The 14578-nt window shown below is 36.8% G+C and overlaps 2 protein-coding genes across 4 annotated transcripts in view; one reads left to right on the forward strand and one right to left on the reverse strand.

The window, feature by feature from the left end:
* The window catches only part of pptc7b (protein phosphatase targeting COQ7 b), a 34067-nt gene extending 20704 nt beyond the window's left edge, over positions 1–13363 (forward strand). The window contains exons 3-6 of one of the 3 annotated variants that reach the window (XR_015500770.1): positions 679–877; positions 8149–9783; positions 10172–10420; positions 10517–13363. Coding sequence is in view for 1 of the 3 variants with exons in the window: in XM_087270159.1 (XP_087126285.1) it covers positions 679–877; positions 8149–8272; positions 10291–10420; positions 10517–10575 (512 nt within the window). In the remaining 2 variants the exon portion in view is untranslated. The remainder of the gene's footprint in view (positions 1–678; positions 878–8148; positions 9784–10171; positions 10421–10516) is intronic. The other 2 variants (XR_015500769.1, XM_087270159.1) reach the window with 2 other exon arrangements.
* Positions 1–14578, reverse strand: part of tctn1 (tectonic family member 1) — an 845382-nt gene that overhangs the window by 42310 nt on the left and 788494 nt on the right. The window lies entirely within an intron of this gene.

Genomic DNA, 14578 nt, shown 5'->3' on the forward strand with positions numbered 1-14578 from the left:
TCTCTCTCTCTCTCTCTCTCTCTCTCTCTCTCGCTCTGTCTCTCCCTCTCTTTCTCTCACACACACACTGGCCCATTTGACCTGCTGCCGTGGCTTTTCTTCTGTTCTCGGCTGTTTTACAGCGTTACTTTTGCATAAAGAAACGAGCGCGTGTCTGCAGAGTTTTCTTCACCGTATCGATCAATCATCAGCTGTGTGATCGCCGCTGCCGCTTATCAGTGTCACTCATCTGTGAAGAGCACAGCGCGCAAGAGCCAATCGCAACCGTTTTTTTGAGGGTGTGACCAATCAAAGGGGTGTAAGAGAACTAGACAAGAAACAGAAATTGAGCTGGATATTTATATTTGTTTATATTATTTGCTAAATGCTCGTGTTGTTTAAAGTTACAGTTTATATATCTGACTGTTTGTATTAAATGACAAAATTGTTTTCCAAATAGTATATAAATATAAATATATTCATACATTTTAATACAAGAACTGCTGCTGTGAAGAAAATATAAAACTGTGTATGGAAAGCATAGTCAATGCACCGTGATGCACCGAGATATCGAATTGAACCGAATCGATGGCATGATAATCGTAACCGAACCGTGAGACCAGTATAGGTTCACAGCTCTATTACCTAATGAAACCTTATTATGAAGTGTGACTGTTTATGCTTTTTATTCTCCTCTAGGAAGCAGCACAGCTTGCATTGTTGTTCTGGACCGTCGCAGTCACAGGATACACACCTGTAATCTGGGAGACTCGGGCTTCCTGGTGGTTCGAGGAGGAGAAGTGGTTCATCGGTCAGACGAGCAGCAGCACTACTTCAACACACCCTTCCAGCTGTCCATCGCCCCGCCGGGAGCCGAGGGTGTCGTGTTGAGCGACAGGTGGGTTACAGACACTCTCTGACAGGGGATACACACACTGACTGACTGCAGATCGGTGTCGCTCATGTGGGCCCGAATGGCTTTTACTGCAATTAATAGTGTACGAGCTGACACTGAAGCTCTTTCCATCACCCCGTTTTATTGTTTTGAAGTATTGTCTCAGAAATGAGGGCTGGAAACTGCAGATTTTGAGGGAGGAAGATGCTTTTTCAAAGCTTTACAACTTGATTTTTATAATTTGAAAGTTAAGGTTTAAAGTTTTTAGGTTTGCTTGAGTTGGTTTTTGGCTCATGCAGAAAGGACTGATCTTTGACACGACAAACATTAAACTTTTGTGAATAATCGACTGTTTTTGCTGATGGTGCTGTCCGGTTTATCGGTTAATAGATTACTTGTTCCTAATAGTGCATGGCAATACACCGGATTCATTTAGTTTTGTATTTTTAAAGAGGTGATTCACATTAGGCATGGGAGAATAACCAGTTTCAAGGTTTATCGCGGTTTGGAAAAGTCAAGGTTTTAAAACCACTAACATTTTCTATTATAAGGTTTTTACGATATGTGGACTTTTTTGTTGTTGTTGTTGTTGTTATTTTTATGTGTTTTTCTTGACTATTTTATAGTTTTTTAGGGTATTAACAGTATCTCCAACAGTAAAATACATTCCACTTCAAAATCTACTTTTCTGCCCACAATTCAGCAAACATCTGAAAAACAAATTGTTTGTATACCAACATACAAGCCTGCTATAGACCTGGGGCCTCATGTACGAAGACTTGCATTCAATTCAAACTAAAACGTTGCATATGCACATTGTAAATGTGCGTACGCAGTAAAAAATTCAGACGTATGAAACACTGCGTATGCTGAATACCACACATATTCTCTTTGTACATCCGACTTAACGTGAAACTCCCTAATAAAATGGTAATGAGTCTACTTTGGCAAAACCAAAAAAAAAAGTAATGGCAAAAGCAAGCAAGCAAGAAGAAACTTTGAACAGAATGTGAATCAGAGGTGCTCCTTTAGAAGGTGGACTGGAGAAAAACAGTGTTATTTGCAAGTTTCTCCTCCGGAATTAATAACAAACGGAAAAAAAATAGAGTGGGAGAGTTTAGGGGACGCAGTTGGGTCTGAACATCGCACTGTGAGTGAATTAAAAAAGAAATGGTCCGATGTAAAGGTGTACAATTTTGTAGTGTCTATTTAGGCTAAGTGCAAATAGCACACCTCGTTGGAATGAGCTAGTTGAGTGATTCCCACCCATCACCGTTTAATTGACAGACACAACATAAGTAAAGAGAGCGGTAAACATCAGCATGAGTGGCGTAGCTCGTAATGCGCATGGCAACATGTTTTGACATGTTTGATGATGAACTCGGTTTAAATTCAGCGTCTGATGAACTCATTTTTCTTTACCTCACTACAAATCAGATTTAGCCTACTCTTCATCACGAAAAAGACACAAGTAGGAATCATTAATAACATGACATGCTAAAATTGTTCAGGATTATAAAAAATTACACAGTGTAAGATGGCCTTTAGTGTATATCCAAATAAAAGAAAGATATCCAAAGATGCCTTTTCAAGTTGTAAAGAAATCTGTGTTATTAAAACTAATGAAGATAGCAGGAGTCAATGGTTTATTTTAAGTATGTAGCCTAACATGTTTACTGTTCCAAAATATTTTTGTGTGCAATGGGGAAAACGTTGTTGTCTTTACCCAGACCTTTAAACAGAACATAGTTTAGAGCAGTAATCACAAAACCATCATACCGTGATATTTTAATCCAATGTTATTATACCGTCAGAATCTTGTACCAGCCTATGCCTAATTCACATTAAGATTTTCTGGATCATTTCATTTATTCAAAAATGCATAAGAATGCAGCTGGAATGTTTAGACTTGATTTTTTATTATTATTATTATTTTTTTTTTTTTTCATTTTTAGATGGCTAAAACAAAACCCACGAATATAAAAATATCTAAATAATTGAACAAGTAAATGAATCCATAAGCAGAATTCATTTTAAAATTTTTTGCATGTAACTTTATAGAAACTAAAATATTCTAAATGTTTTTCCCCCAAATACTGTAGAGTCATTTATAATATACATTCAACAATATAAATTGGGCATCGATATAAATTGGATAGAATTGAGATGAGGATTATCATAATTTATACTAATTAAATTTTGATTATTTGAATCTTATTTAATCTTTTGTATAACTTGTCGTTTTAAAATATATTTTATATATTTATTTATTATTTATATATTTATTTATATATATGTCTTTGTTGATCAAATGGTTTCATTGTGGTTGTTTTATTCGTTAAATTATTTAATGAACGATTTTACATTTTTAAATTCTTTCCTCTGATTCCAAAATATATTTTAAAATGTCATTAAATATGTACATTTTGTAAGGTTTATGAATGTTTTCATGAAATTCAGAATGTTTTCACAAACTTTGCTATCGCATTTAAAATGTTTTTTTTTTTTTCTTACATTTAGCCATGGACACTTTTAGTTAAGAGTTTTTCACTTGATTAGATTGAGCAGTATTAGCTAAGCTTTTCCTGAATCCTGTAAAAGTGAGAACAGAAAAAGTGTATGTGTGCGTGAGAGAGAGAGAGAGAATTGGCCCAAATCTTTAATGCCAAGGCCATGTGATTGTAGTTGCTCGCCTCTCCAGTCTTGCCAGCGGCACACATCCAAACATTCACTCACAAATACCAAAACCACCAATCAAAGAGAGGGTGGCAAAGCAAACCTTTTCCATCGGCCAATCAGTGTTTGCTAAACACTTGTTTATATATTTTCCAGAGTCCCAGTAGAGCGTGATTTATTTTAAGCCACTCATGTCCAGCTAAATTTATGCGGGACCTAAAGTTAATGTGGTCCAGAGCCTGTTGTGGCAGAAAACACTCATCTGACTCTCTTGTGTACGGCAGGGAATCTGACCTGAGTGTTGGGTTCAAAGTGTGCGTCTCGCTATGAAATATGCATTTACTGTGCAGCCTCTCAGGTGCTTTGAGTGCTGTGTTAATGTTGCTTACATTGCAGAATGACTAACCAGTAACTTTTAAAAAAGATCATGATTTGCCATTAACATGCTGCTCATTACTTTGTAATAACACGCACATTATTTAGTTTCACGAAGAAAAAAAACCCATGTTTTTAAAAGAAGCCTCTTCAATTCAATTCCAGTGCTTCCCACAGGCGTGAAATATACTTGCAGTGGTAACCGGATTGAAATACACCTTTTACCCACAGCACATGGTTAACTAGAAATATTTTTTCTTTTTTTTATTATTATTTTTTTGAACCAATTTTTATTGACAATATTTTTATTTATTAAACGGTGTCTTTTTTTAATGGGTTGAAGTTTGTTTTAAGACTGTTAAAATAAAAAAGAAATCCACTATTTGTTTTACTTTGTATTGACGAGCCATGTGCACCCACTGACAGGTAAAATATGCTGCTGACATTAGCCCCTTTCACACATACAGACTTTTCCGGAAAATTACCAACAATTTTTTTTGGAAAGGTATGTATGTGTGAACAGGCCCTTTTGGAAAATGGCAGTAAATTCGTTCTGGCTATTTTTCGGAAAGAGAAGTTGTAACTTGTAACATTACTGGTAATTTGCCAAAATGCAGCGCTGTGTGAATACAGAAGGAAGATTGTAAGAAAGAGCGCGTGCCGTGCACGTCTAGAACATGCTGACGTGAGACGTCTGCTTTAGCCAATCAAAACAGTCAGATGCATTCACGTCTGCGTGGTTTATGAAAATAAAACCTTTTGAATATTTTTTTCAGTCACATTTAGCTGCTGGATGTTAGTCAGATAATGATTATATGTTCCTTCTTAATGCCAACTGTGTAAATAATTATCGCTAAGATGCTTAGGATAAGCCATTGTTTCTTTACCTTCAAGCCCTACTTCCTTTCAGTTGTTTGACACGTTGCGTGTGTGCGCCAGAACACACTCATATCATGTACAATGAGACATGTGTTCCTCTATATTTTCATCGAAGTTGTTCACAATACTAATCCATGCACAGAGTTTGTAATGTAGTCAAATGCTTATAAATTTAAAGGGCAGCCGTTTAGAGCTCATTTCTGGGTAATGATGTCAGAATTTACCGCTATTTTAGAATGGATGTGTGAGTAGTCTTTTCCGGAAAGATTCTGTAACGTCGTTGCCTATGTGAACAGCGCTTTTTTAAATTTACCCGTGAAGTTATTCCGGATATTTAACTGTATAACGGTATTTTGTACAGTGTTGCCAAAGCATGTTAGATATGTATAAAATATGTAATGTATAAATATCATCAAATTAAAAAATATATACAGCAAATAAGGAATAAATGACAAAGTAATAAATACATCTATGGATTAAAAATCTTTAAAATATAATAATTACAAGAAGAAAAAAAGGCAAATGAGTGAAATAACCTTTTTTAACGATCTACATATATTTAGCAGGTAGTTTAGATGTAATTTTGTCCTCTCTGAGTAAATAGAAAAGTTTTTCTGAGACATTTAGATCAGAGAATTAATAAAATAAAATAATTTATTTAATAATTAACTCATGTTTCTCTCGCGCTCTTGCAGCTGTGCACGCTACAAAACCAAGTGAAAGTAAATCAGGCTTAAAATAAAAATGACGGTGGCTGAAATCAAAAGCCGAATCCCGGACATTTTAGAAGATTTTTTGAACTTTTGGACGGATGCAATTTTAAGTCCCAAAACCGTGCATCTCTGTGGGTCTCTGCAGAGCACGTAAGACTGTCAGTTCTTGTGCACACACAACGATCTTGGGAAACGTGTAGGGTCCCACCATGAAACATGATCCCGGATGGTTGGCTATTGGGCAGATACAAAAAAAGTGTAGAAGGATGATAATTATTTACAAAAAATGTCACCAAATATACCATTTATATTACCTGGGGTGCATTTCCGAAAATTATCATTAGCTTACTAATGTCGCAAATTTTGTCATTACAAACATAGTTTGTTGATTTGGCATTTCCCTAAGCCATCGTTCTAACAAACATTCGCGAACTGCATTGAAATCTTTTACACTTACAACTACACCTCTGGACCTGTAGTTAGAAATAAAGTTCCTGGCTGTGTTCTATTCCCAGTTATACCCCTTATGCCCTATTCATTTAGAACATTCTAACATTTAAACTTGGAATGATAAAAAAGGTATTAAAGTCATCTCTGTTAAGTGTAATTTGCTTTCAAAGTATTTTTACAGTTTAGTTTTAGGGATCTCCGTGTTTACAATGGCGCTTCCTTCACTGTGCAAACTTTAAAAACACTGATGTCATTTTGAACACAGCCGTGGCTCATGACGAAAGCTATAGGTGATCTATTATTTAAAAGCGGAATTTACGTTACGTCTTAAAGCTTGTGAAAACAAAATGTATAGCATAGTTAATAGTTTTAATTTATAGTAGTTTTTAAATTAAGTATCTGTACTGTATTTGAAATGCATGTTTCTAATTGTAAAAGTACTTTTCAAAAAATAAAATAAACAATATCTTACTTAATAATAATCATTATCACTAATATTATTAATATTATATTTTAAGTAGGATTTTCAAAATTTCCTAATAAATTAAATAATTTTTTCAAATAAAAAAATAGCCTCATTTATTTATTTATTTACATGATTTATATATGAGATTAGAATATGTGTTAGCTTTTGTAAATGATTTTATGTTTTAAAATAGAATATGTAATGTAGTCAATAATATTTGTAAAGGAAACACAGGCCCTATATGTGCTACCTACATATATCTCAATTAAAATGGAAAACGAGGGAATGTTTTACCAAAACAGAGAAACTACGGGTTTTGGGAAACACTCATTACTTCATGGTTCTTTTCCCAAATGATGCATCATACTATGTTAGTTCAGCCGTGAATTAAGTCGTTTGGGCAGCACGTTTAGGCTGCCCGCCTAAGTAAAGTTTATGTGTGGGAAGCACTAAATTCTGTACAATTCTATTCTTTTATTTTTTATTATCTTCTATTCAATTCTCTTCTGTTCAGTTGTCTTTCATTCAATTTAGTTTAATTTACCACTTCATTAGAGACTAAAACTAGTTTTTTTAGAACTGTTTTTACACCAGTTTTCCATCCCTGAACCCTGCAGTGGAAATGCCTGTGTCTGTGAAAATGGGTCACTGTACCACAAAGTTACCATGATGTCTTTATGGTAGAGGTTTCAGCTAACAGAAGTGGTGTCTTCTTGAAGGTTACAGTATTCTTAGAAGAGCAGGTGGAAGCTTGTTCCAGTACAGAGAATCTAAGATGGTTACCTTTTCTAGAAGACAACTTTTATTAAAAAGCAGCTTTGGGATTTGCACAATTTCCTAAGTGGATGTATGAAAGTCATCTCATGGTGTTTGGATTTTCGATACCTCAAACTCTGACACATAAAGAAATCTGATACATTTCTAAACATTCAGACTCATTATTTTTTTCTGCATAGCAACAGCAGATTTTAAACTAAGCACAGTTTCTTCAAAATATTCTTGCATACCAAAGTGTCTTAAACGGAGAGTATCGAATCCATTATTTATTGTCAACAGTGTATTTATTTAACACTTTATTTTTATCTGTAGAATTGACCTATATCTTTGTTCATTTAGGAAATGACCTCTCTGCCCAAAGTTTCAGCATTTTGTGTGTCCTCGTTTTTACCTTAAATCTGACCCGCAATCAGAGCTCTAAGACTTACCCAGTGCACTAAGACAGATTAAACTGAAATTCGGCCTCAAAGGATTTGGAGCTTGAAGAGGCTAGTCTGGTTTCCAGGAAAACAACCTGACAGCTTGAATTCGGTCCAGAGGTCATGTTGGGTCTGCATGAGTTCTAACCCCAGAGTGTCCATTTCTCCCCCCCCCCCCCCCCCACCGTTTAGGTCAGAATGATCTCTGACCTGTTGCCTTCTTTCGCTACTGCTTGAATTTCAACCCTGATCAAGTATCTCATTCTAATTTAGTGGATTAGATCATTGTTTTCCCATTAACATTTCTACAAAATGGTTGGTATGGTGCCCATAGACATTAGGCAAAGTCTTTAGTGCCTTGAGTTACTTATCAGTGCAGTTCAGTAGGTTGCTTTCCATGTATTACAATATTCAAGATTTGGTGTCAGTCTTGGGTATGTGGCTGGTTAAGTCAATATAAGCCTTCAATTCTGTTCAATTGTACAGAAGTCTAACTTTATGCCTGTCTGTCTTTTTCAGTCCTGAGGCTGCAGATAGCTCCTCCTTTGACGTCCAATTGGGGGACATTATTTTGACTGCTACTGATGGCCTCTTTGACAACATGCCTGACTACATGATCCTGCAAGAACTCAAGAAACTGAAGGTACAGACAATAGTTAACTTTAATTCTTGGGTGAAATTGATCTGATTTGAATATTGGACTAATAAGAAAAAAAAAACAATCAATTTATCATGAGGCACATGTAAGTATTAAGAATATAGAGATTTCAGTTAAGTGCCATATTAATAGTTGCAGTAGTTGACACAAATCATGTTGATGCTTCAGGAATATTTTGAAAGTTCATGAAAGTAACATTATGCTTTCTTGTTTGACCCTGAAAAACTCAAGAAACTAAGTTTTCAAGGTCTAAAACTCGATTATTTTGATCAGCTGTTTAATTAGGCTTGGAGCAAAATTGTGCAGAGCTGCGGCCCTCCAGGAATTGAGTTTGAGGGTGCTTCAAACCTAGACTTTTGTTTTGGAATCTGTCTCGTTTTCCCAGTTAGCGTGGTTTGTTTGGCAATTGTAAATCTAGTAATCGTGCTCTGTTCTGTGCCAAATCAATCGGTCCGTGATCGCCTAAATGAGGTGGCTCGGCTTGATTAAAATGAACTCTAGAGTAGATCGATTGTCGGAAGAAAGCAATATGGTCCGAGCCCGGCTATATCACGGTCTGTCATGGATATGTCAAAGGCATATATACGGCTATATGAAGAGAGAGTTACGAGTAGGGTGGGAGGTCATTCCATTGGTAAATGTGCGTTTCATGGAAAGGCCTATAATGCATCAGCCAACTGCTATGTAAGAGAAAGTCTTACTTCTGATTTATACTTTGTGACGATGTCTGTGGGTGTCACCATTAAAAATGAAAGCACAGCTTGTCGCTTATGATGTCTTTATTGCTCTTCATCATAAATTAAAATAAGGACGCATGGCAGCTGAGCAAGACTCTGCAAAATATACCCTGAAACTCTGACCAATGTGAGGAGAGTTTACTCGCACGTGACTTGTTTTAGCTCTTTTGGTCCGTTTAGAAACTTTGCCGTGTGAAAGCGAACTGCACCAAGAACGAAGAACAACATTGTAATAATTTTAATCCCTGTTTCAGAACAAACGAATCGATTCCCAGGTGTGAAAGCACCCTGAGACCAACATTTGGAACTTGTCATTTTTTTTTTAAATACTTCCAATGGTAGAACAAAACAATTATAATTTTTTTCGTTTACTTTGTTAGTATTAATACTTTGGTAGTATTAAGGCTGTATGTATTATTTTTCTCATGATTTCCTTTTGCATTAATATGAAAATTGTGCACCCTAATTTCATATAGGAAAGTCTCTTTTGTCTACTTCTGAAACAACTGACCAAAACCCAACATAATCAGAGTACATGGGCCTAATTTAGATCAATATACTAGATGGTAAACATTGTTGTACATTATATATGTGTTATGCTATGAAAAACAAAGTTGAACTCAGGCAGACTATTGTTCATGATTGCCATCAAATAGGATGATCTTGAAAAAAAGAATAGCCTGGTCTATTTATTGGTCTAGTGCCATGTTTGGTTAATTTTACACATAACTTTGCTTTTTGTTTTATAGTAAACTCAGAGTGGCTAGAACAGGGATGCCCAAACTCCTGGAGGGCAGGTGTCCTGCCTATTTTAGTTCCAACCCCAATTAGACATACCTGAAACAGCTAATCAAGCTCCTTATTGGTTTACTAAAACTTCCAGGCAGATGTGTTGAAGGATGTTGGAGCTAAGCTATGCAGGACACTGGGCTTCCAGGACCGAGTTTGGACACCCCTGGGCTGGATGGTATATACCAGGGGTGCCCATACTCTGTGCTGGAGGGCTGGTGTCCAGCCTAGTTTAGTTCCAACTTCCTTCAACTTCTTGCATGGGAGTTTCTACTATATCTAGAAACAGCTTGATTAGCTGGTTCAAGTGTATCTAATTGCAGTTGACACTGTACTCTGCAGGACATTGGCCCTCCAGGAGTTTGGGCTCCCATGGTATATACTATATTATCTAGCTTTATACATCTATACTTGGGTTCTCTAATGCTTTCCACATTTTTCATTTGACTAATCTTCTGTCTTTCTGTATCACCTCAGAACACCAACTATGATAGTATCCAGCAGACTGCACGCAGTATCGCTGAACAGGCTCATGAATTGGCCTATGACCCCAACTACATGTCCCCTTTCGCCCAGTTTGCCTGTGACAATGGGCTGAATGTAAGAGGTGAGTCGACTTGATTTCCGTTTCTCTTGAGTTCCCTAAACCTCTCTGAAAATCCACAATCTTTAGATACTGACCTTTACATTGATCTGTTTTCAGGGGGAAAGCCTGATGACATCACAGTGCTGCTGTCCATTGTGGCAGAATATAAAGACTGAGCGCTCTTGGTGGAGCTTGCTCCTCTCTTACACCCGTGTCTTCCACCCCTGTCCTATTGCACTGCTCCCCATCTCACATCTCCTAGCACCCCTTTCCATTCTCCCATTTCTCGAGTCGATCTCCAGTCAACACAGGGAGGAGGAAGGCATGAACTAGATTGCGTGGTGGTGATGATGATGATGCAGGCAATATCAAGTCATCTACAATTGTCCAGAATTGATGACCTCATATGTGTCCAAACAGCTTTTGGGAATCTTTCATCGATGTGTGTTGTTAATCTAGTTTTCCAAAAGGCAAGGACAGCCATGCATTACTCACAAAAGCTTGGTTCATTGTGAAAGGAGCTGTTGCGGTTCATTTGTGTGGCTCATGCAAATGCTGTCTAAGTTTCGAGGGAGAAATTTGAGTGTTTCTAAAGTCCTGAGTGCTTCTAGGTGTGTGAACGTGTATAATGTGTGGTTGTCGGTTGACTAGTTGAGCTGTAAGGGAGTGGTAGGTTAAAGTTTAGAAAAGGACTGTTCAATCTCGCCCCAGGAAGGTCATTCTCCTGCAGAGTTCAACTATGACACTTGATCAGAAGTTTCTAGAGAGTCTAAAGACCTTAATTGGGTATGTCAGGTTTGTTTGGTTGAGATTTGTATTTAGAGGGGTTCATTGGTTCACTCGAATACAAACATCCTAGACACAAGTGGGTTATTAAATTCTCCAACCCACTGGTCACAATTGATAGCTGTACTAGGCAGCACTATAAATTAATAATAAGTCATGAAGTGGCCACATCGGTCATCAGGACACCAGAATTACTATGCGGCTGCAGGTTGTGCTCACAACAATGGAGTTAACATTTGGTTTGAAAATAAAGGCTGTCCAGTTGGACTTTGGTCCAGTTTATTCTGATTGGGTTTACTTGGTTAGTGAGTTGGCTCTTCCAAAATTGCATTTTGGGCTTTGAAAAAAAGCGATTTGAGTCAATTTGGGCCAGGGACAGATCTTAGGACCTGAGAAAACCTCTAGAAGGCCCTTATTCTACCAGAGTGAGCCAAGTTCTGGTTCAGAGATGCTATTCTAAGGACCAGTCTGCTACCAGACTAGAGAGCCACTACAAAGCCAGTTCTGATGTGACTATAAATAGGTCTCATCTTTCCCAGCAACGCAAATGCAGAAGCGTCAAATACAAACACATCATCTACAAAGGCAGCTGTTGCATTATTAATGTTAATGCCCTTTGCTAAACAACAATGGCATCCAAACACAGCGAATCCATCATGTTTGCTGTCATTTTTATAAACTGAGATTACAAGCAAGAATAACATGTTTTTGGAGTTCGCTATCATTTTATTGACACGCATTATAGGTGAGAATAACATGTTTAGCATTGTGTTTGGCTTCTATTTCAGAAGTGGCAGTCAAAATGACCCTTGTTGGTCACAGTAACACTCCAGCCTGATACGAGCAGTTCTTTCTTCTACCCAGAAATGTTTTGGTGCTACTCCTCAACAACTTTTTCTAGTTCAGAGCTGGTGCTTTTGGGTGTCGAATGTAACCGATTTGGACCTAGGCTCTGCTTCTGGTCCAGCTTTAAAACTGCTTTGATGGCAAAGGGCTATAGTTGTAGCTAAACTCTGCAGGACAGTGGCCTTCCTGATTTAAAGGGGGTGGCCTGGAGAGATTTTAACCTGTTTGTAAATGCAAGTGCTTTAGGATGTGCTGGCTAGTTGTGTTCAATCAGCATATTTACTTTGAGTTATACAGCCACTTTGAGAGGTCTCGGATAATGGATTGCAAGTTCAGAGAGAAGGAGATGGCCTATAATGCACAGCTAGTGTTTGTTTATGAAAGATACAAATGAAACCACACAGAGAATGTCACAGATTTGCTCACTCACGGGGATGGTGGATGTTGACTGTGAATGCGTGTTTGGATGTACATTTACATGACTTCACCTTTTGAGTTTAGAAGTCGACACGCACAAATGGCTAGCATCTGGCAATGCTTTTTATGAATTGAAAGGTCAGGTATATAAAAAAATGTTTTATTTTTATATATATTTACTTGGATTGCCGTTAGATTAACCAGAATGTAGAAGTATGGGAAACGTTGGTCGACAGTGAGGCCTTTTGGCGTCTTCTGCGCTCCCTATCAAGGCTTGGGTTATTTTTTTAATTGACTGAAGGCTATCTTTTTTTTGTTTTTCTCTATCACTCTAGATTGGTTCTGGAGAACTTTTTCACGTTCATGTGCTGCTTTAATTTTGTAAATTATAAATGTGTGACTACATTATTTATATGAATGTTTTTACGTGTACAATAAAAATGGGTGAGCTGGTGGCGATTTTATTTCACAAAACGGCAACAGTTTAAGCAGACCGTTAAGTGTGATCGACTTGCAGTCTTTCGTTAGTAATGGGACATATTTGCCTGTATGAAAAGCAGAAATTACACACAATGTTTTGTCAACTTTTTTTATAATGGAAAAGCAATGCAATATTTGAATTATCTCTATTTGTTTGATTGTTTTTTGTTTGTTTGTTATATATGCATGCCCTTGATGGCAAACCTCACTCATCTATTTGATTGGTTAATTGCCTATTTCTGTCCCATAAATGATATTTTAGGCTGCCATTCAATAACCTGTCTAAAGCCTCCTTTCTACTGCACACGACATTCGGACATGACTGCCAGAATATGCCCACTTGTGGCAGTCGCACAGAGTTTTCTGTTTTGTCATGCACCATGGGAGGAAAGCTCATTCTCACGGTGTCTGAAATAAAGAAGTGCAAAAGCTAGAGCCATTATTGTCCGTCCATTGTCCATGGTGGAATGAATGATTTAATGAATACTAGAAACTCATAGACTGCTAAAAATTTTGGAGGGTATATGGAGACGACATTTAAAAAAAATAAAAATAAATAAAACAATATATATATAAAAATATATATATTTATATATATATATATAAAAAAAAAAAAAATATATATATATATATATATATATATATATATATATATATATATATATATATATATATTTTTTTTTTATTACTCATTTATGAATAGAAATGTTTTAATGTATAAACGTTTTTCCGATTCAAAAATAACAGAAAAAAAAATTCTTATATCGAATGCACGGACCTGCTTGGACAACACTGGAATACATCACATCCGGTCAGCCGATCGCATACGGTCAAGTTGCAGAAATTCACATTTCAACATATCCACAGCTCAAATCAGATCAGAATTTTCCGCATACAAAGATAATAATAACTCTACGCAGCTCCCGGAGTACTCTCCATTGCAAATGAATGACTTCCGGTTTGTCATGTGCAGTGAAAAGGCGGCTTAACCAAACCTGAATTTTAATGTTCTGTGAGCCATCCTTCCCTCCCCCGCCTACAAATAATTCTAACTCTTCACCTACAGATAGTGAGGACTATATTTAAGGCCTTTGTTGTGCCTGCAAAACAATTAGACCTGAACTGTGGTCTCATATATGCTGTCTTGTAGATTGTGGTCCTGTTGAAGTCAATGTCTTGATCCATTTAAGAAAACCAAAGCAGAAAAGCCATACAACCAAGGTATTCTCACCCCATCACTGAAAAGACTGCAATCGAGTTGTACAATGTGTTTAAAATTTCTGACAGAAACGCTGTTACGTATGATGTGTGCTTTTGTTTCTTGAGAAATGAGACAGAATTGAACTAAACACCACTAATAGGTTACGGTTATTAAGATTAACGGTGTACTTGACAACTAAAAAAAGATGTGATTTAGGTTGAAGATGTCTTAGCCAGCTTTTCATTTTAGCCAAGGATGATGTGTGTAGTTGTGGCACCTCTAGAGGCAGCAGAGAGAATTGCAGTCTGTTTAAATGGGTGTTTGGCTTTGTTCACACATGCAAAATTGTAAAAATTAGAAACAAACACAAATTTATTAAACAAATTTTTAAATGGAATGATTGAAATGCACTAATATTTACACTACCAGTCAAGTTTGAGGTCAGTAAG

The sequence above is a fragment of the Danio rerio genome, chromosome 10, assembly GCF_052040795.2.
Source record: "Danio rerio strain M-AB ecotype USA chromosome 10, GRCz13ab, whole genome shotgun sequence".
In the NCBI taxonomy this organism is placed as follows: Eukaryota; Metazoa; Chordata; class Actinopteri; order Cypriniformes; family Danionidae; genus Danio; species Danio rerio.